We start from the raw sequence: 23,799 nt of genomic DNA on the forward strand, positions 1-23,799 counted from the left end.
GGTTTTATTAAAATAGGGTTAATAATTTTACTGAGCATAATGATTAAAGATACAAAAATACTTTCTAAAAACAAAGTAAACAAAATATTGTCTATTGTAACAAACAAAATCAATGCAAAACAGAAAACTAAACTACTTAATGTGAAAACTAGGGGTTATTTACATAAAATTGGCCAATGTGGTAAATTAGATTTTAAATAAGTACAATCCTACAGTGAAAACACTATTTAGCAGGATTCAGTGTACAAAGAAGCTACATTCAGTATTTCCATTTTGTGACTGAAGTTGCATGATTTAGTATACCCGAGCTTCAGGGTCTTCATCTATAATATGAAGAGTATGGAGGTTGCTCCATACACAATACTCTTGGTAATAAGGCACATATGTAAAATATTCCTATATGAATTTGAAATTTCACTTATGTTGAAAAGTAATTGATTATCCATTGTAGAATTTACTCTACAAGGTTAATGGGAAAAGATACTCCCAAACTTCTAAATAATCAGGATCCTCAATATTTTATGATCTGTACAAGCTTGCTTAAAACATATACAGTCACTTGAATATAGAGTACACTTTATTAAATATCATAGTAGCTACTTTTTTCAACTGATCTGATTCTCATAAAAATATTGTAAATTGTGAAAGATTATGTTTCTTATTTTATATTAGGTTTTGAGGGGCTGGGGTTTTGAAGCCAGGGTTGCTTTGCCACTGAACTACATACCCAGCCCCTCTTATTTTAAGTCAGGGTAATATTAAGTAGCCAAGGATCTCACTAAATTACTGAGGCTAGCCTCAAATTTGATCTTCCTGCCTCAGCCTCTCAAGTGGCTGGGATTACAGACATGCACTACCATGCCTGGCTCAGACCGTATGTTTTTAAGATGGACAAAATTAAAATGTCTTATCCTAAAAACTCTCCTAATAATATAACACCTCAACCCAATTTGGGTTTATGGTCCCACCCCTAGCATGTAGGTAGAATTGTGACCCAGGTAACTGTTATACCACGTGTCTTCTGAACTAAGTTACCAAAGGCAACATAGTACTCTAGAAACTTTGCATTTGGAATCCAGCCAACATTTTGTGAGAGACTGCACATGATAACATTGGGAGGCCACATACAGGTGTTACAGCAAACTGTTCTAGTTCAATTCCCAGCCACCAGACATATAATTGAAGAGGTGTTCACAATTGACTACAGCTTTAGATACTGTATTGTTACAACTACACAAGAAGTCATGAGCCCTGTTGACTTCTAGAATCAAGAAAGATAATAATGAAAATGAGTGTTGATTTTTGTAAGCTCTTAAGTTTTGAGGTGATTTGCTATATGGAAATAGTAAATGAAGAACAAAGTAAGCATGCCTGTATTACATAGGTAAAGTAAGACTGTATTACATAGATAAGCATTACACAATTCTACTAAGAGACAAATGAATCACAAATAAAGTAAGAAGGTGAATCTTCCTCAAAGATATATTTGATTTGTTTAAATCAAATATATTAAAATAGGACTGGGATGTAGCTCAGCTGTAGAGTGCTTGCCTAGCATGTAGGTAGGCTCTGGGTTCAATCCTTAGCAATGTAAAAATTTATTAAAATAAATATTTGGCATAGATATTCTTTAAGATGCAAAAAATAAAAAAAGATTCTATCTACTCTACACAAGGACATCAATCTATTAATGTTAATAAGTAAGCTTGCTAACCTGTTTAAACATTGTAACACAACCAATTTAGCTCAGTTCCAGACTATAATTCATTCACCACTGGCTACACACAAAATCCTCCAAAAATATACTGAACATGAGCTAAATGCGAACTTTCAGGTACCTTTGTTTTGTAGAAATTGACTTTAGTTGTATATTGTTCACAGCTATACTTCTGGTGCTATCTTTAATTTTAAGGGAAGGTCCTGCTATGGTTTGAATATGATTTCAATGTGTCCCCATAAAGGTTCATGTACAGGAAATTTGACCACTAATGTGGCAATGTTGTGGTAGTAGAAACTTTTAAGAGGTAGAGCCTAATGGAATGGGGTTACATAATTGAGGTGCATCCCCCCAAATGGATTAATATATTTCTTTTAGGATACCAGTTGATTGCCACAAAGTGGGTTGTTATAAAAAGAGCAAACATAGCTCCTGAATCTCTCCTGCTTCTTGTATTGCTACACAGCTCTCACTGTCCCACATGTGTTCCTAATTGATACCATCTGCCAAGTTGTGACATAGCCAGAAGAGTCTCACCAGAGGCCAAACTAATGTATCTGGATAATCTATCAGCATTTAAAACTATAATCCAAACAAGCCTCTTTTCTTTATAACAGTCTATCCTGGGAGCCTTGGTTATTTCCTTTTATTTTTATTTTTTTAATGTGATGCTGAGGATTGAATCCTGTGTGCCTTACATGTGCTAGGCAAGCACTCTACCACCAAGCCACAACCCCAGTCCCTAGAGTATTATTTTTATTAGTTACACATGACAGTATAATGATCTTGACAATTCATACATTTGAATCAAATGGGGTCTAATTTCTCATTTTTCTGATTGTACAGGTTGGAGAATCACATTGATCATACAGTCGCATATATACATAGAGTATTTTTTATAGCAATAGAAAACAGACCGATACAAACAGGAAAAGTCATTTTACAGTATGTAGATCAAATTATGTAAAATCTCTTCGAGAAACTCCAAGTATCCTCATCAAATGCAAAAAGAAACATTCAGTTTACATTTTTGTGTTTAGGTTATTTTTAAGGTTATATCTTAAAGTGCAGAAATGTTAACTGGCATTATTATAAATGTTCTTTTTTATTCTTAAATACTTGAGTGTCTGTTGTACAAGATTATGACAAAAATTAATATACTGTGCATTAATTATTTTAGCCACCATGTAAAGTTAAAATTATCTCTATTTAGATAGGAGAATAAGTCATTGAAGAAAAATGACATACTTGAGTCCCAGAAATTAGCTTCATATCATGTTTGCATTCTCATCTCAAGAGAGGTCAACTGAATCTCTTGGTTGTAGAATATCCTTTAATGTCTTTTTTCTTAAAAGTTTGATTGTGATTTTATTGTGATTCTCTCTCACACATATATTCCTACCATGATGCCATTTGTTTAATATAAATTAATATAAATGAAGTAAATCAGGGGACAAATTAGAGAAAAGTATTTGTTTATATATATATATATATATATATATATTCCTGTCCTTATATAAAACTATAACATATCAAATAGAAAAATAACATTTCCACACTATTCAATATTTTAAGCCTCTTTTCCACGTCTGTAAGATAGAGATAAATCTTCATAAAATCAAAAAAATTTTTAAATAATACAAATTTTGTACCAAGTATTTATATTTCCTAAATACAGATGCAACTGGAAAATTAAGTGTTGACTTTTGGTCATATAATCCTTATAAAATCTGGGGATTGAATGAGAATTTTCCCTTAAATGTACCTTTTTGGAAGGTATATTGCCTAATTAATTATAAGAAAATGATAAGATCATTGGCTTAATTACCTCATAAAGGTCTATCATCCCACATACGGGATACCTATAAAAACTTAAATTGAGCAACAAATATACCACTAAAATAACTTTTGAAAACAATAGTATGTTTTTAGATTTCTGTTCTCTTGAGGAAAACAACAGGTACACAATTAGAGCATTTGAAAAAAAATATATATGCATGTTTCATAGGCATATTGGAAAATATGTAAAGGCTATATAACCTGTAGATTACCATGTCCAACCTATTTTAATGCACCAGTATCAGTTTTGTTGAAATATTCACCAAACTGAAAACTTGGCCCTTAGTGGGTTAATTATCAGAAGCTGTATCTAAATGTTTATCATGACAAATAGAGATGGTGTCATGTACTCTGAATCTTCATATCAATCACCTCTTAATTCAAGCCTCAGAAGGCCATCTTGTGAACTGTAAACTAAGCATTTGAAAACATAAGTCACATTCAATAAACTCTCCTCAGTAAGCCGGTTTAATGTTGTTTTGATGTCATTTTAAAAGATGAAAACTTGCATTTCTTGATATATTTCTTTTACAAAACCATTTTAAAACTAAGCTGAATACTGTCTGGTCTGCTTATGGGGTAAAATTGCATCAGACTACATATGTTCTTGCTCTAAAATGCCTGTAGTGTCAAGGAACATTCTATTTTAAAGTATAGACTGAGAATCTGACTCTGTGGACTCTATACACTATTTTTGGAGCCCCAAATAATTGAATGTTTAAATATAGAATTAATCTAATTAATCAATTTGTGATCTTTTTCATCAATAAACAGCTGCTGAATACTAGATACTTCTATTTCGTATTTTCATGTGTGCACATAAATACATACTTACTGGTTTATATTAGAGTGAAATAAATGGTTTGTTTCTAAAGTAATTGTTCACATGCCTCTGGAAAGCTTATATTGAGACTTCATCATCATGTATTATATAATATAACATCATGTAAACTACCTACATCTACTTGAGGATATTTTCCCCTCTATTTATAATAGGGAGAATAATTTAGGTATGCATACTCATAGCTATTGCTCTGATAACTCAGGTAATAAAATGTGTTTATTGTGTAGAAAAATACAATAAGAGTAATATGGCTTTACTTTTAAGTGTTCAAAATCAGATTAACTCTTTCGGAAGTATGCTTTGTAATTAGCAGGCAATAACTCTGAAATAATAATACTACATTTTCATTTAAAGCTATCACATAACTTAGTATCTCTCTGGAGTATTAAGTTACGGTGTATAATTCAGTGTAAATTTATAATAAATCATTTTTATGAGCCTTCACATTCTTGGACTATGATCACAAGAATGCTCACTTAATCTTAACATTCTCATTTTTTTAAAAATTCAGCTTTGTTTCCTTCAGAGTGTTTCTAACAATTAACATTCATTTTAAATTGTATTTTGAGATATTTTTGGTCTCTTTTCTCATCTGCAAATTAAATGTCATGAAGACAGGTAACATTTCCACCTTGTTCACTAAAAGAATTTCATTTCCTATGAGAGTTATCTTATATAGTCTGTGTGAGTCAGATTTTTACCACTGTGACCAAAATGCCTGACAACTTAAGAGGAAGAAAAGTTTATTTTGGGCTCAGTTTCCGAGGTTCAGTTCATGATCAGTTATCTCCATTGCTCTATGCCTAAGATGAGGCAGCAACCCTCACCTCATGGCCAAAGGGCCTAGAAAAAAAAAAAAAAAGGAGCTCACCTTATGGTGGCCAGGTAGCAGAGAAAGCAGGAAGGAAGGGGCCTAATTCCAGTGCATGCCCCCAGCCACCTACTTCCTCTAGCCACACTCCACCTGCCTATTGTTACCACCCTGATAGCTCATACAAATTAGGATAGATTGATTAAGTTAGAGTTCTCCTAATCTAATCATTTCACCTTTGAATATTCCTGCATTAACACAGGAGCATCTGAAGGACACCTCATATTCAAACCATGACATAGTCTGCATTGATTAAGGGATAAAATATACATTCAAAACTTAAAAATGTCTAATTAAAATCTCTCTTTAAACATCACAATTCTGAAAAGTCTAAAACATTTTATATGATTCTTTAGGGGATTCCCCCATTTTTTAGAACTCTGACATAGCTAAAGGGAGAAATAGAAAGGAACACAATAATAATAAAAATAGATTTAAGGGGCTGGGGTTGTAGCTTAGTGGTAGAGCACTTGCCTAGCATGTGTGAGGCCCTGGGTTCAATTCTCAGCACCACATATAAATACGTTTTTAAAAAGGTCCATTGACATCTCTCTCTCTCTCTCTCTCTCTCTCTCTCTCTCTCTCTCTCTCTCTATATATATATATATATATATATATATATATATATATATATATATATATTCAATACCCCACTTTCAATAAAAGATGGAATAACCAAACAGATAACCATCGAAGAAACAAGAGACCTCAATAATATTTAGACCAACTGGACTTGATAGAACTATATGGAGCTTTCCACCCCATGGCAGCAGAATACCCATTTTATTCAAGCACACATAAAACATTTTCCATGATAGATCTTATATTAGGTCACAAGACAGTCTAAACAAAATTATGAAGTGTGAAATCATACCAAGTATCTTTTCCAACCACAATGTAATATAAGTCAATAACAAAAGGAAATTTGGAAATTTCACAAATGCATAGAAAACTAAACAGCATACTTTCCAACAAATAATAGATTAAAGAAGAAATAAAAGGGGAGACAGGAAAATATCTTGAGAATTGAAAATACGACATACCAAAACTTTTGGAGTACAACAAATTCAATACTAAAAGAGAGATTTAGAGTAATAAACTCCTATATTTAAAAAGCAGATAGGTTGGACAGAGTGGCACACACCTATAATCCCAGCGGTTTGGGAGGCTTAGGCAGGAGGATCGCAAGTTCAAAGTCAGCCTCAGCAAAAATGAGGTTCTAAGCAATTCAGTGAGACCCTGTCTCTAAATAAAATACAAAATAGGCCTGGGGATGTGGCTCAGTGGTCGTGTGCCCCTGAGTACAATCCTAAGTATCTGCCTCCACAAGAAAAGAAGATAGACTTTGGGGTTGGGGTTGTAGCTCTGTGGTAGAGGGCTTGCCTAGCACAGTGAGGCACTGGGTTTGATCCTTAGCACCACATAAAAATAAATAAATAAAGTAAGGGTATGGTGTCCATCTACAACCAAAAATATTTTTAAAAGAAGAATAAGAAAAAAAGGAAGATAGACCTCAAATTGATGATCTAATTTTATCTCATGAAACTAGAAAAAAATTGAAGAAGCCCTAATTTTGCAAATATAAGGACATAATTAAGACCAGAGCAAAAATTAATTAGATAAGAAAAATTAAATAAAAACTAATGATATGAGTTCTCCATTTGAAAGGATAAACAAAATTGACATACTCTTATCTAGACTAAGAAAAAATAAATAAATCAAAAGAAGGAGGTAACATCTGGTGTTACAGAAATAGAAAGGAACATGAAAGATTACTATATAAAAGTATACACCAGTAAAGCATAACCTAGAAGGAATAGGTAATTTCCTACAGATATAAAACTTTCTAAGGTTGTCTCATGCAGAAATAGAAAGTCTGAAAAGACAAATATAAATGAAGAGAGGAATCAGTATTCAAAAACTCTCCCTCCCCGCCTCCCTGCCAAAGAACAACAAAAAAGCCAAGGTCTAGAATACTTCATAAGTAATTTTTGCCAAAGATTTTTAAAAATAATTAATGTCAATTTTTAAACATTCTTCTAAAAAGGAAAAAAAGTAGAAAAACCACTTCCAACCTCATTGTAGGAAGCCGGAATTGCCTCCATACCAAAGGTAGAAAAAGACACCACAAGAAAATTATGAAGATATCCCTGAGGAATATAGAGGCCAAAATGTTCAAAAAAACAAAAACAAAAACAAATACTATAAAACTGAGTTCAACAGTTTATACCACCATAAAAAAATGTGGTATAAATGTGTATTAAAAATTGTAATTCAAAAAAATGAGTAGATATATAATGGCATAAGTTAGCATGAATGTAATTTATATACAGAGAAACAAAAAATTGTGCTCTATATGTGTAATAAGGATTGTAATGCATCCCACTGTTGTCGTGTTTTTTTATTAAAAAAAAAAAAAAAGAAAGAGACTACACATCATTACCAAATGGGATTTATCCCTGGGATGCAAGTGTGTTTCAACCTATGATAATCAATTAGTGTGATACATCACATTAAGAGAATAAATAATTTAAAAATCACATCATCATCCCTGTAAATTTTCACAAAATATTTAAGAAAATTCAAAAACATACAAAGCTCTCAAACAATTAGGAACAGAAGGAAATTATCCCAACATAATTAAAGCAATATATGAAAAGATCACATCTGATATCACACTCAAGAGGATCAAGCTGAAAGATTTTCCTTTAAGATTATGGAAAAGGCAAAGATGACCACTCTTGCCATGTCTGTTCAACTTGGTGGTGGAAGTTCTAGTTAGGAATTAGAGTAATTAAGAAAAAGGGAAAAAAGAAAAAAAAAAGGCACAGATTTCGCAAAAGAGGAAGTAAGACTGTCCCTTTTCATTGTTGACAAAATCTTATAAATAGAAAACCCTAGACTCCATTTAGTAAAATAACCAGTCAGAATTAATTAACAAAATCACTAGGTTTTCCCCATACAAAATGACTGTACAAAAATCAGTTGAGTTTCTACACACTAACAATAAATTATCTGAAAATGAAATTAAGAAAGGTCATTTACAATAGTATCAAAAAATATAAAACAGCTGGTGATAAACTTAACAAAACATGTCAAGGACTACATGCCAAAACCAACAAAACACTGATGAAATTAATTAAAGAAGGCACAACTAGAAATATATACTATGCTTGTCAATTGGAAGACTTAAAATTGTTAAAATATTCATACTACTGAAAGTGGTTTATACATTGAATTCAATGACTATTAAACTCCCAATGGGATTTTTATTTTTAATTTTTAAAATTTTTAAATACATTTTTTAGTTGTTGATTGATCTTCATTTATTTATTTATATGTGGTGCTCAGATGTGAACCCAGTGCCTTACACATACTAGGCAAGCACTCTACCACTGAGCCACAACCCTAGTACCCCAATGTGATTTTTAAACAAATGCAAAATAATTATTAAGTTTTTGCAGAATATCAAAGAATCCCTTATAACAAATCAATCTAGGGAAAGAAGAAAAAAATTGGAGGCATAATATTTCCTGATTTCAAAATACATTGAAAAGTTATAGCAATTAAAATAGAAGTTACTGGCATGAAGACAGACACAGAGCAGTGGAATAGAATAGAGATTGTAAATGTAAATCCACTCATATATGTTCAACTGATTTCCGTCAAGGGTGTCAAGAAGACACAATGCAGAAATATAATCTCTTCAACAAAATGGTGATAGAAAAACTAAATATTCCCATACAAAAGAATGAAACTTGACCCTAATTTTACATCATATATAAAAATCAACTCAAAATTGGTAAGATATCAACCAAAGTCCTGAATGTACAAAATTCCTGGACGAAAACATAGGAAAAATCTTTAAGTCATTCATCTAATTATTTAAGGATGTAACACCAAAAACAAGCAACAAAAGCAAAAATAAACAAGGGGGACTCAGGAAAGGAAGCAATCAATAGCACGAAAAGGCAATCTATGAAGTAGGAGAAAATATATGCAAACTATATATCCATTAATTTGTAAATTTCTAAAATATATAAAACTTGTATAACAAAATAACAACAACAACAAAAATCCTAAAATAAACAAAAGGGGGTTGGGGTTGTGTAGCTCAGTGGTAGCGTACTTGCCTAGCATGTTTGAGGCACTGAGTTCAATCCACAGCACCACATAAATAAATAAGTGAACTAAATAAAGTTATTGTTTCCATCTATGACCCCCCAAAATGGGTAAAGAAGATACACAAATATACAACAGATATGTGAAAAGATGTTCAATATCACTAATCAGAAGGGAAATGCTAATGAAGGGCAGAATGACATATTTTATTAGACAGCTACTATTTATTTTAATTGAAAGAATGTAGAAAAAATGAGGCTATTATACACAATTGGTAGAAATGAAAAATCATGTGGCTGTAATGAAAAAGAGAACAGAGGTACTTCAAAAAATTAAAAACTGAACTACTACATGATCCCACAATCTCATTCCTATGTATTTATTGAAAGAATTGAAATCAGGCTCTATAAGAGATATTTGCACTCTCATATTCACTGCAACATATTCACAATCACCAAAATGTGGAATAAAAACTTTATATGTTCAATTATGGATAAAGAATATATAAAATATACGGAAATATGACTAATATATGAAAAGAAAGAAGTTCTGACATATCAACACATGGTTGAGCCTCCAGGATATCATGCTAAGTGAAATAAAACATTCACAGAGTACCAATACTGCATGATTCTACTTATAAAAAGTATCTATAATTGTCACACTTGTAGAATACAAAGTAGAACAGTGGTTGCCAGAGGCTTGGGGGAATTGAAATGGGTAGCTGCTAAATAATATGCATAAAAATTCACTTATGCAAGAGGAGTAATTTCTCAAGATCTGTTGTACAACATTGTGCCTATAGCTAACCAAATGTATTGACTACTTAAAAATCTGAGATGATAAATCTCTTATTAATTGTTCTTTTTAAAAAAATATTATTAGATGGATCTAATATTTTTATTTTATTTACTTATTTTATTTTTTAAAGATAGATAAATAGATAGATAGAGAGAGAGAGAGAGAGAGAGAGAGAGAGAGAGAATTTTTTTAATATTTATTTTTTAGTTTTCGGTGGTCACAACATCTTTGTTTGTACGTGGTGCTGAGGATCCAACCCGGGCCACACACATGCCAGGCGAGCGCGCTACTGCTTGAGCCACATCCCCAGCCCCTATTTACTTATTTTATGTGGTGCTAAGGATCAAACCCAATGCCTCACACATGCTAGGCAAGTGCTTTAACACTGAGCCACAACCCCATCCCCATATTAATTGTTCTTACCACAATAAAATAAAATAAAATTTGAAAGTTAGGGGTATATCTGTTGAAAATAATATTATTATATACATTCACTTTGAGGTTACCTCCAGTTATAGAATTCTGTTCAGAAGTCTTCAGTACACCAATATGTAGAGCTGGGCTCAAACTTGACAATACTGTTTGTAGGTCACTTGTTCAATCAAATCAGAAAGCATAAAGGCTTTTTTGAAGCAGATCAATGATGCTTTTAATCTAAGTAGTGCTCCCCAATGGCTGGCATTATACCCTTTGTTAATTTCATGCAATCATCATTTAGTTTGAAGGAAAGGATATTCTGGGAGGAGCCAACAGCAGATATAGAGTGAAAATCTCTTTTCCACCCTCCTCCCCACCTAGGATCAATGGATATAAAATTATTTAGAAATTTTCCTTCTTTATAAGGAAACAATATTATGTTCCACTTTGTGTGGTTCCAAGAGTGTTACTCAGCAACTTTACAAGTAAAAAGTGTATCATTTTCTTTATACTTCTTTATAAGGAAATTGCCAAACTCTATACAGGTTATGACTCAAAAGTTTGTTTATAAATCAGTTTAGAACCCAGGAGATATTTTCTCATGAAGTGCTAATGAAAATATAATGAGGTCATCATTAAGAACACAAAATCTTACCATACTCCTGATATATTTACAGAAGTAATGATATTATTTTCCATTTTTTTGAGAAAGCATAATGTACCTGTACCGTGGAAAGTTGTACATATAATTCATCTCATGATATCCACCTGACAGTACCATGGGTTAGATATAATTCCCATAATTCACATGAGAAAACTGAAGTTCAGAAAGTGTAAGAAAATTTGTCAAGGCTATGTGGCTAGAAAGTGGCAGAATTGTGATGTAAATTTAAATCTTTCTGATGTCACAATTTGTGCTGCTTCTTCTTTGTTCAACTAGATCTCTTTCACCTCAAGAATTGATGTTGCTCTGAATAAATGTGATTTCAATGGATGATTCCCCTCTCCTGGAGTAAATGGATGATTCCCCTCTGCTGGAGTAAGAAGTATATGTTTTGCTTACCTCAACTACCTTCAAGGGAAATTTCTAGGCTTGAATAAAAATTCCATAAAGCTCTAGGGTAGTTTCACATAAACTGCTGATTGTCAAAATAACATTTATTTTCTTCTCTCCTTTCTATCCTCTAACAAAATGTAATTTGAATCATAAATCACCTGGTTCAACTTTGCATATATTGATTCAAGCATGGCAGACTTTTGATTGGTTTAAGCCAAATATTATAATTCAGTTCTCCCTTTTTGGTTTAGGTATGAGGAGATGACATAATCCTGTCCATTAAAATATAAGCAAAATATGAGAGGGCAGTTTCTAAGATATGTTCCCTCATTCCTAAAAGAGGCATACATATATATTATGAACAGTCTCCATTAATCAACAGATGGTTTCAACAACTAGGTAGCTTCTGCAGAAAGTGTTGAATAAACCATGGGAGAATTTTTAACTACCATTTTTTAAAAATATATTTTTTCAGTTGTCAATGGACCTGTATTTATTTATATGTGGTGTTGAGAATCAAATCCACTTCCTCGCACATGAGAGGCAAGCACTCTATCACTGAGCTATAACCCCAGCCCATTTAACTACCATTTGAATAAAATTTTTTGTGGTATTGGGGATTGAGCCCAGGGACATTCTACTACAGAGCTATATCCCCAGGGCTTTTTACTGTTTGACAGGGTCTTGCTGGGTTGCTTGGTCTGGTCTCAAACTTGCAATCCTCCTGCTTCAACCTGAAGAGTAGTTGGGACAATAGGCATGCCCCACCTTGCCCAGTTAACAGTGTCTTTTTAAAATATGACCTTCTCATGAAATAACAATAAAAAGAAATGATACAAAAGATTAAAGAGTTCTCAACTACACAAAATAATAACACTTTGAATAGAGAAAAATACTACAAATATTCAAAGACAAGTAAAAAATTGTGAAAATTATTTATATTGCATATCACCAAAACTAGTTAGGCAAATTAATGATAAAATAATATTCCAATTTGTGAAAATGGAGAAACATAGACATTTACTAGGAAAGAAAACGATGCTCAATTTCACTGACAATAATAAAAAATAACAAATACTTGAAATTTTATATATATGTATAGACACACATTCTAGAAAGGGTGTCAAGGGCAGAAAGGACATTTGATTTCCATTGTCTACATTTTTTCTTTTCTATTTTAAAATAATACTCATATGTATCCTTTAGTAAATATAAGTAAAGTTGACATGTAGAACTTTGGATGAGACTACTTCCTTCTACCTATCACTCAAATCCTGATACTTGCCATTTAGTGTTAAGATGAGTCATTATTCTAAAAAAATCCCTTGTGACTGTAAGAGAATGTTCATGTTGACATATATGTGTGAAAAAGAGAAACAGCAAGAGTCAAGGAGAAAGGGAAAGAAGCAAGCACTGATTAGCATAATTTAAAAACAAACTACATTCCTCCTTCAGTTACTATGAGGGATTGGTTCTAGAACTTTCTGTAAATACCAAAATCTGCAGATATTCAAGTCCCTTATATAAAATGTCATAGTATTTCCATAAACCTATATGTTTTCCCTTATACTTTAAATCATGTGATAGTTAATACCTAATACAATGTAAATGTTATACAGTATTGTTTATGGAATCACAATAAGAAAAATTGTCTGTACATATTTCATACAAATGTAGGGTTTTTTACTGAATATTTTTCATCTATAGTTGGATAAATTCATGTAGGCAGAATCTATAGATATGGAGGGCTGATCATATAAAGCTAGATTGAGATGTAAGGAAACTGTTATTTAAGAGGAGAGAGAAAGATAGATCATGGAAAGTTTGAAATCCAGGCTAACAGAGAGGAAGGAAAAGATGCCAATGGAAATAAGTAGGAATTAGCTAATGAAAATTAACAATTAATTATAAAAGAGTTGAAATAGAAGACTTCACACATGGTTAGATTATTGCAAGCACAGATAAAAGTAAATGTTAGAAGTAACCCCTGGAACTATAGACAACGTTGAGATCAACATTAAATATGTTGAACTTGAGGTTATGGTAAGACATCTGTGTGTGTAAACTTTAGTCAGTTGGGAAATAAAACTTTAGAACTGGACCTTTTCAGGGGTAAAGTTGAAGCTCTGAGAAGAATGAAATGTTTCTGAGTACGAAGAAACATTGAAGACATACATACACTTTTTATGATGGGTACTCCTTTTGTATTTCTTTTGATTCTTGAATATTTAAATGCTGTTTTTCACTGTCTAGTATTATCAAATGATCTAAGCCTAACCCTATACTTTATGATTATTTGTCATATAAAAATTTGAAAGCTAACTCTGCTTTTCTTAACTTCATCTTTAATTATTTTGAAGAAACCCATAAATATGGGTTTGCTGTTTTTTCTCTATTATTATAAAAGCAGATTTCACTGTAAAATATAGTTATAGCTTTTGCATCATTTTATAGATCTTTTGTAATATGGAGATGTGTCTAAGTTATTTCTATATACTTTATGTTCACTCTCTATTTTAAGTGTTCAGTTGCTTCTTATTTCAAAAATGCATAAATAATTATTTATGTGTCCTATTATGAGGATTACACTCCCTAAGGTTGATAGCTATTGTTCACTATATAATGAAAAGGACCAGAGAGAATGGCGTTTGTCTTTCTAAATAGAGGACTAATGTAAATAAAGTACATAAGGGTGATGGGAAAAGAGCAAACCCTGTGACTGATCAGGCTGGGGGTTTCAAATGGTAAAACATCAGAACCAATACTAGAAGTCATGATATTAGGTTTCAATCCCAGTTCTGCAAATGACTAGCTGCTTCAACTAATCTCTTTTTTTCCCACTGACATATCCCTTCAAATATGATTGCAAAAACTCATCTCACACATTTGTTATATTGGTCAAATTAGATGTATATTTGAAAGAGCTTTCAAAACTGCAAATATTAGTTAAGTAAGAAAAGTGCCTCTTTTTTATTCTGGCATGATTTCAAGGCGTATAATCCCTCTTATCCTTATAGAATTACAGGAGCATAAAAAGTATGAAGAACTTTCCAAAGCTTGATTCCTTTAATTTGTAAGTATTAAATAGCAAAGGATACTACTGAGGGGTCAAGTTTATTAAATGGATGTGGACTAAGCTGTGTTAAGGAACACAAAGATAAGGTCCTTGTAGGCAGAAACACAGTATATAGTTTGACTTTTTCCCTACATTTTTTTAGCATAAGAACAGCTTCACAGTGACTCTGGAAGAGGGATGAGGCTAATATGCAGTCCATAAAAGAGAAAGGGAACAACTTGATGCTGAGGAATACCTGGAAAAATGCAAAGTAATATGTACCTACTGGTAGCTTCAGATAATGGATGCCTTCAGATAACGGATCCCTTTCTCAGATTTGCATGCCACAGTAGTAGACTGTAGGGAGAAAAATCACACACCTTCCTGAGATGTCTATGTCATAATCCCTTGGGTTTGTGAATAGGTTATACTCCATAACAGTGAAGAACTGAAGGTGCAAATGGAATTCAGCTTGCTAATCATCTGATTTTAAAATACATGATGTTTCCTGGATTATTCAAGTGAACTCAATGTGATCATAAAGAGGGAAACAAATTTTAGATCAAAGTAATGTGATATGAGAAAGACTCTATTGCCCTTGAGGGGGCTATGAACCAGGGAATAAGGGCAGCCTCTAGAAGTTGGGAAAGGCAAGAAAACATATTCTTCCTTACAGTTTCTGGAGAGAAATCAGCTTTGCTTATAACTTTATATTAGCTCAGTGAGACCCATGTTGAATTCCTGAACTAAAGAACTGCAAGGTACAAAGTTTCTAAGCTATTTTGTTATAGCAGCAATATAAAACTAATGCATAGACTAGTTATCAGTTACCAGAATGGATTAATCCAAGAGGAGTATGATTTTGCCCAGGTGAACATCAATTATTCAGTGTAATTTTTAACTGTTGCAATGCAGGTAGCCCCTGACTTTCATTCTCTTATAAACTCACTCCTGTTAGCCCTCCCCCACCACATACACACCCCACACACCAATGAAATTGGTCTTATAGAACTGACTATAAGTAAGAGTCCGAGTAAGTATATAACTTAATGGTCAAAATGGAAAAGTTTTGAGAATGAATAGGAGTATTATTAGTAATTACACTATGATAATGGTGTAATATGAGAATTTCCCAGGGATCCTACCTTACTGACATTTTGTTAAATTGACTGGCTAATATTCAATTTTCTATGTTATTTGAACTAATCTTTAATACTTAATAGACACTATTCTTCCTGAAGCAATTTCTCCTCCTAGACTGTAGAGTACCACACCTCCTTCTTTTCCTCTCCCTCTTTCTGACTACCCCTTTTAGGCCCTTCTCTGACACATTCTCAAATCTAGAGATCTCCTATCTATCACTATATAAATTTTTCAGGGGTAATCTCACCCAGGTCAATGAATTTAGATACTATGTACACACTGGTGCCTTCCAAATTATTTATCCTCAATTCTGGTCTGAGAAATACTTGTCAACATATATTCAGATTCACAGGCATTTCAAGATTAACATGTTCAAAACTGAGCTCGCAACATTAACTCCCAGTTAGTCCCATTAACTTCAGTTAGTCCCATCTTTGTTGGTGGCAACTATTCTGCCTGGTCCTTATGCCAAAAAAAACCATGTAGTAATCCTTGTTTTATTTAATTCTTTCATAAGACATACCTAGTTGGTTAAGTATGGAATGATCTTTATGCAATGGAGGCCTCCAATTTTTCTAGCAGTTATGCTATTTCAGAGATTATGAAACAGATTCACAGATAAAATTAAGTATTCAAATCATACCATTTATTAAATTAATTTAAATTATATGATAAGAGGAAAGAGATGGGGAAGGTAGTACAATTATGAGAAGGTGCAAGTAGTTAAAAGGAGCACACTATTTAAAGCATGAGTTATGCAATGTTCATGTTTTGTTGCACCAACCTTTCCTGATGATTGTATAGTGGGCAGAACCAGAAGCAAGATTTACACTAGGGGTCCAATACACAGAAGGCGACTGAGGTCAAAACATATATTTGTTGTACTGAGGAGATGCAGAGGCATGTAAACCTAGCTTCTAGTCATAGTTCATCAATTAGTTTGCTATGGGAAGTATATGACTTTTTAGGTAGAATCTATGAAGGGATACAATAATACTATCCTGAGTAATGAGTAGGCAATTTAGAAATGATATAGCTTTCGGCTGAGAGATGATTTGAGTATATCTTGTGATTTGTTGTTTTCATCTCTTTTTGTCTTTAAGAAACATTTTTGTCTATCCCATCATTTATTCCATCTATTTTTAATATCTGAAGCATATTATGAATTCATTATCTATATTTAACACACACTACACCTGTTGCTTATATCTTACAAGCTACTTGCTTCTTCATTAGCTAAATCCCATAAATCAGTTTACTTATGTTTTATGCTTCATACATCTTAGAAGTTGTATTCATCCTTTTTGTTTTTGTTTTAAACAATACCATGAAAAGTTCTTAAATAATTCAGCAAACACTTGCTTTGCATTACCTTAGCAAGTTGTGTGGGTTGTCCTTTAAATTATCTGGAATTCATCAACTATTATACATCATGCTCACTGAAGTAATCCAGATGCAGACTTCTGTCATATCTTTCATGGATTGTTACAGAATTCTAACTCATCTCCCTGCTTCCATCTTTCTCCTATCAGTCAGTTTCCCACTCATATCTCTCCCTGATATTCCAAGTATCATCAAAGTTTACAGCTTTTATGCTATTGTATTTTTTAAAAATAATTTTGTAGTTGTGGAAGGACAACATGCCTTTATTTTATTTGTTTATTTTTATATGATGCTAAGGATTGAACCCAGGGCCTCACATTTGTGAGGAAAGTGCTCTGAACTACAGACCTAGCTCCTGTATTTCTTTTTCTTGGAAGTCTCTTCCCCAGATACTCATGCTTCCTTTCAATCTTTACTCAAAATTTAACTTCTTAGTCTTTCTCTTACTGCCCAAAATAAAATTTCAAGTTCCATTCTACTACCTATTGCACATTACTCTTTGCCGTTTTATTTTATTTTATTTTTATTTTTAGCACTTATTTAACTATCAATTTTTAATATTTTAATATTTGACATACTGTTTTAATTATTTAAGAAAATACTTTCCATTGAATTATTTTGTGTGTTTCTTTATTGATGTAATATTTAATCTTACAATGATACCTATATATAGTAGGTGATTAATAAATGGTAAATGATTGAATAAATGACTACTATTCCATGCACAAGTAACCCCATATATAAGAACTAAAATGAAGAATTTAGTGTTACTCTAATATTAAGATTACAGGCTTTGAGTTAAATGAATTTGAACTAGACTTCAGGATCTGTCACTTATTGATTAGGCATTGAAATATGGATAGCACTGGCCAATTTGTAAAGGAAACCCAAAGTCAACCTTGGTGAAGGGATGCATAAAAGCTAAGATGGCAAATATGTTGCTTCTTACAGAGGAGAAGCAGTGACTTAATTTGGTTGAAGAAAACATAAAACACATGAGTGTGTAATAAGCATGAAAATGAAAATCACTAATGAATCATGATGCTTTTAGAAGACATTAGGAATGGATTGCTATATGGACAAATTAAAGTGAGGAAAACTTTAGGAATAATATTATTAGGGCTATGAATAAAGAAATGGATTCTGGTTTAGAGAATGTTGAACTAAAGGTAGTGATATCAATTGTAAGTTTATTTCTGTAATCTGATAGACATGTACTAAGAGAGTGAATCAAAAGGGCACCTATGAAAATTGAATGGATATAACTTAATTGAGAAATGTTTCAGAGAAAGGATTGGCTGGATTTGTTTTATTTGATTATCAGATCTATACAGAATAGAAAGATTATGTATCATATGTAAGCCTCAATGGCTATTGAGTCACATCCTCATTCACATAACAAAAAGGACAAGAAAAAGGTCCATGAATGATGAAATAAAGTTCACTTGGGGACAATAGTAGGTTGAAACATAAATGTACCTCAAGACATAGGTACACTTCAGAGATTTGAAAATGAGTTGGAAGCATGGCTGCAACTCCAGAGAGACTGGAAGAACACAAATACAATGGTCACTTCCATTCACACTGAATACAGGTGATCAAATCATATGGATAAGGGAATGAACATACAGACAGAATGGACAAGGGATCTTCCCAGAGATCCCTATGCTGAGGGAGTTGGAAGAGGAGAAAGAGCAAGATAATGAACGACATATGGAATTGTGATGGGGGAAGAAGAAGAATCTACTGAGTGTATAGACTTTGAGAAAAGTGTTTCAATGATGGTGAAAGTCATGAAAGCTTAATAAAATCATTTCATTCTGTGACTAAGAATATTTATTGTTAAGTAAATAGATGAATGAATAAAGCATATGCTACAGTACAGATGGTAGGTAAAAGAAAGGATTGCACAAAAGTATACAAACAAGACAATCAGAATATGTTTGGGAAAGAGGCATGTACATGGATGTGTGCATGCAGAAGTTTGGGACAGAGTGAGGACTGAGGAGATATGGACACATTGAAGATGAAAGAGAGATTGAGGATACTTTATAAAAGATACAATTAGCATAGAGTCATGATCAAAATCATTAATAGAGGAATTATGCACAATTATAGAAAGGATGTCATTAATTGTGTGTGGCTCACACCAAATATTATTTCTTCTTGGGAATTTATGAGGATAACTCTTTTATAGCTAGGGATCCTTTCACCTCAACAAACTTTAATGAGTATAAATCCCATTTTCCAAGTTAGGAACAGAAAGATAATTGATGTTTGTAAGATACTGAGACCTGTGAATATTATTGATAGCTTGTATGTTTTGCATAGGAGACAGTCACTTGGATGTTCCTCTCCTTTTATGTAGAAAATGTTATGCTTCTTTGCAGACCACCAAAAACCTGACAGAATCTAATCCAACCTGTCTTTGAGTTCATTGGAAGTGGAACAGACACTACCTGTAGGGGGCAGTGGAGAATCAGTCCTTATAAGATTAGGAAAAAAAAATTTCTTAGTGTGACTATTGAGGACATAAACTTATCAAAGTTAACTATGTGTAACATCATCTTCTGATGCGCTCCCTTTAGTAACCATCAGAATATGTCATTACCTATCTCTTATGATTTGTGCTGCTTCTCTTCTAAAAAAAGAGGCTTACTTCAATAGCCTATGTTAAATAACACAGATAAGCAAATTCAACTGAATGTTTTATGAAATATTATATATTTAGTAATATTTACATGAAAGTAGACTGAGCATACAGTTTGGCAAAATATAAGTCCATTTACAATTATCTAATTAAGGAGTCATACCTGAGCAATGCCTTAATGAGGTGGTAATGAGGTACAAATATACTGCCAGAATAGACATTGGAGAAACCCTTCTAGAAAAGGCAATTCAATAAAGGGATAATGAGGGGGAAAAATCTTATATCTTTCTCTTGGTTTATGCCCCTTTATTTTAGGATGTATTCCCTACTCTGTAAGCGTTGGTGGTTTTCATGGGATAAGAGTGATTAAAAAGAGCCTAGAGAGTAAGGGAAGAATAGATAGATTTAAACTTTAAATGGAGATTAAAATAGTATTTCCCACCCATAAGGGATGTTAAAAGGATTAAATTAGTTCACATGTGTCATATATGAAAACACTCAATAATGTGTGACAGAATTATTATTTTTAACTGCTAATAAGGAAACTGGTTGTTTCTTGTTTAAGATTATACAACTCATCTTTTTGAAAACTTAGAAAATGAATTGAAGATGAGGCTGAGTCACAAAAATCTTTCTCACTCAGTCTCCTTTATTTGGCTTTGCAAGAAACTAGTCAAGGATACAGGCGTAACTCTGCACTAAAATAGATATTTCCTTGGGGGAATCTTCCACAATTTAGAATTTTCAGCCTCATACATCAATTAACTGACAAATGAATTGCTAATGATATGTACAACACTACCTTAAAAAAATCAATGAGTCTCAAAAAATTTATTCTTTCAAATTTACCAATAGGATCAGGTGAATAATTTCTAAACTCTTTTTCATAGTTCAGTTCTTATAAAAAACACTTCCTCAAGAAAGTTTCAAACTACTCTAATGAGCCAAATGAAGCTTTTTTTTTTTTTAAAGAAATTCTTGCAAATCTAGCAACTCTAGTATGTATCATTTCCATGCTCTAACACATACAAGGCTATGATTTCTTATATTTTTAGATTTTTCTACAATATTGCAAGAGTGGAAAACTCCACTGAGAAAATCCCTCATGTAAAAACTATTAAACAGTGCATAGAATCTGACCTGGTTCTGGTGTGACTTTTTTTTTTAATAAATACTTCAAATGCAAGGTTTATGTGTGTGTGTGTGGGGGGGTAAATAAGCAAAATTAAAAGAGATGATATGAAGAAGGTTGCAGTTATATTTTTCATAAATTTACTTTAAGAGAATAAATATATAAAAATTTCTAGTTTCATTTATAGATCAGATTTCTAGAAAAAGACCCCAAATATTATAATTAGAAATGTTCATGTATTTATCCACAATTTTTATAGTTACAGATATAAAAATTTTAATGATCATCATGTTCTTTATAATCATTGGTAGCCTTTGTGAAAGAGAACCTTAGAAGTAATTATATCATAAAAGTACAAGTCACTATTTCAAGCATCTTCATTCATGAAGAATCAACATATACTAAACCTAACAAAGCAGCATCATCTGAGAATCTGATAAGACTGGGGAAAAAAAAACAGCTTGAAGAGAGAAAAAAAAGTACTGACAATTTCAAACAAACAAAAGCAAAGTCAGATTATCTTGGAAGAAGTTCTCTGTTTTGTAGAAGACAGTAAATGTTGACAGACCTGTGAAGGAAATGGACTCCGCGAGGGGTCAGAGGTGGTGACATAAGCAGCCTGTGTGTAGGCATAGCTCTTGAACCGAGGCTTAGGCGAGGAAGATGTTCGCTCATAGCCCTGTGCTAGACTGACCGTAATCTGCAGAGAAGGGTTTTGGGGAGGGTGGACAGACAGGAGGATACATGGTAAGTAACCCTAGAAGGACTACTTTCCAACATGCCAGAAAATAGAACATTAAATGGAAATGATGGATGAAATATTTAATGCTAAATACAGATAAGTGATATCAGAAACTGATACACCCCAAGAATTGTGATGCTTACAATTCTTGTGGTGCAGAACAGATAATCTGGGAAGATAATGAAGGTGGGTTTGAACCATGAACATTTCAGGGAGACACAACTCCAGTACTTATATGGTATGATGGTCTTCAGTCTTACAAAAATAGGCATCCAAAGGCAATTTTCTCTGAACCCAAAGTAAACAAGGCAAAATTCATCAGATCAATACCCTGGAAAGGACTGAAGCTTTCATAAACTAAATATAGAACTAGCTCAGTAGAGTGTGAAAATTAGGCTTAAGAACTTTCCACGCCTTCAGCAGACATTTTGCTACAGGCTTTTTCATCACTGTTTTTGTCTATGAAAAATACAAGAAAACACCCCAAATTACCCACTGTTGAGAGCAAGAACAAACCAATTAATGGAAGAACCCCACTGCAGTCTATAAAATGATTTAATAAATAATTTTATCACATGTATTCTCCATTTAATTTAAATTAGAAATGTTTTTAATCACTTTTCAATAATATTAACCTTTAATAATTAAAAAATGCTAATGCATCAATAAATTGCCTCCAAAAATTTTTAAAGTATATTATTAAATAGAGAATTTGCCTTTTTCTTGCTCTGGTAATTTACTCTTTACTCTAGTTGATGGAGAGTTTGAAGTTTAAGATGCATATAAGCCTGCCTTTTGTTTTATTTCAACTTAAATATGCATACAATTTAAATGCAATGTATTCTGTATTCTATAGTCCTATAATACAGTGCATATCAATAGTAGAGTATTTTAATATGTGCTTTAAAAATAATACAGTACATATGAGATGAAATTTAAAGGCTTGCATTATCTCTTTTTGTCACTGACTTTATGTATATGTACATTATGCTATGTATACATATGGTAATATATGTATATATATATGCATGCATTAAATAGGTATTTTTATGTGTGATACTTAAGAATGTATATAAAGTAGAAAACATCTTTGATATTAGTTGTCATTTAAATCCTTTACCTGTTGAGAATAGTGCATTTGATGATGTAATTCAAAATGTTCTTCTCTAGTCACTTTTGAAGGCCTGGGCAACATTTCCACTTCCTGGATGGCTTCAATGCTCACTTGTTGAGGCAAAACTTGGAAGAGTGATGTGATGTACATTAAGATGGACTTCTTATCCGGATAAGTGGTAGCAACATCTGTAAGCACATTAACACCACACATCAATTTTTGGTTTCTATATTTGAGACTCTGAAAGGGTAATGAACAAATCAATGTTACAGGAAGAAGACAGATTAATGAGCACTCGATTGTCCATGAATGTCCTCTAGAGACTAATTAGAACATGATAATCAGGCCTAAAATATCCCTGCAATTTGGCAGACCAATGAAATGAGCACTAAAGTTAATTTCTTTTGCTTCTTCACATAAAAACTTCATTCTGTAATTCTTTTTCCTAACTCAAATTGCCAAAACTCACCCATCTAAGAGGCTACCTTTCATTAGAAACAAAAATAAAAAATTACACTTTCCTTTCCACAGAAAGTTATATTAGCATGTCAATTAAAATGGTGCATTTGTGATTAAACAATTATACAAAAAGGTTTAATGCCTTGGCTTCTAGTAAACAAAACTGACACCTCTATTATATTTTTGCTGGTATTAAAGTATGTAATAGCTAATTCTGATTCTGTGTAAAAATGAGCCATGCATTTCCGCAAAAAATAAAATAAAACACCATATATCATATGGATAATGATTAGTAATGTTCACTAAGTATATTAATGATATTCGTTTCCCTTATGGTGCATCTGTTAAAGTAGGATGTTACTTTCCTTCTTGGATTTTCAAAATATATTTAAAAGTCCTCCACATAGAATGACGCTGACTTCATGTCATTTACTATATCCAGGGAGTGATATC

The 23,799-nt window shown here is 32.5% G+C and overlaps 1 protein-coding gene across 3 annotated transcripts in view; it reads right to left on the reverse strand.

Moving 5' to 3' along the window:
• Dmd (dystrophin) overlaps nucleotides 1-23,799 on the reverse strand; it is a 2,011,337-nt gene that overhangs the window by 1,525,181 nt on the left and 462,357 nt on the right. For 2 of the 3 annotated variants that reach the window (XM_077107046.1, XM_077107045.1), the window contains exons 8-9: nucleotides 22,894-23,075; nucleotides 21,600-21,731 (exon numbers count right to left, since the gene is read on the reverse strand). In XM_077107046.1, the coding sequence (XP_076963161.1) occupies nucleotides 21,600-21,731; nucleotides 22,894-23,075 (314 nt within the window). The remainder of the gene's footprint in view (nucleotides 1-21,599; nucleotides 21,732-22,893; nucleotides 23,076-23,799) is intronic. The other variant, XM_077107047.1, reaches the window with a different exon arrangement.

This window comes from Callospermophilus lateralis, chromosome X (genome assembly GCF_048772815.1).
Source record: "Callospermophilus lateralis isolate mCalLat2 chromosome X, mCalLat2.hap1, whole genome shotgun sequence".
Taxonomy (NCBI): Eukaryota; Metazoa; Chordata; class Mammalia; order Rodentia; family Sciuridae; genus Callospermophilus; species Callospermophilus lateralis.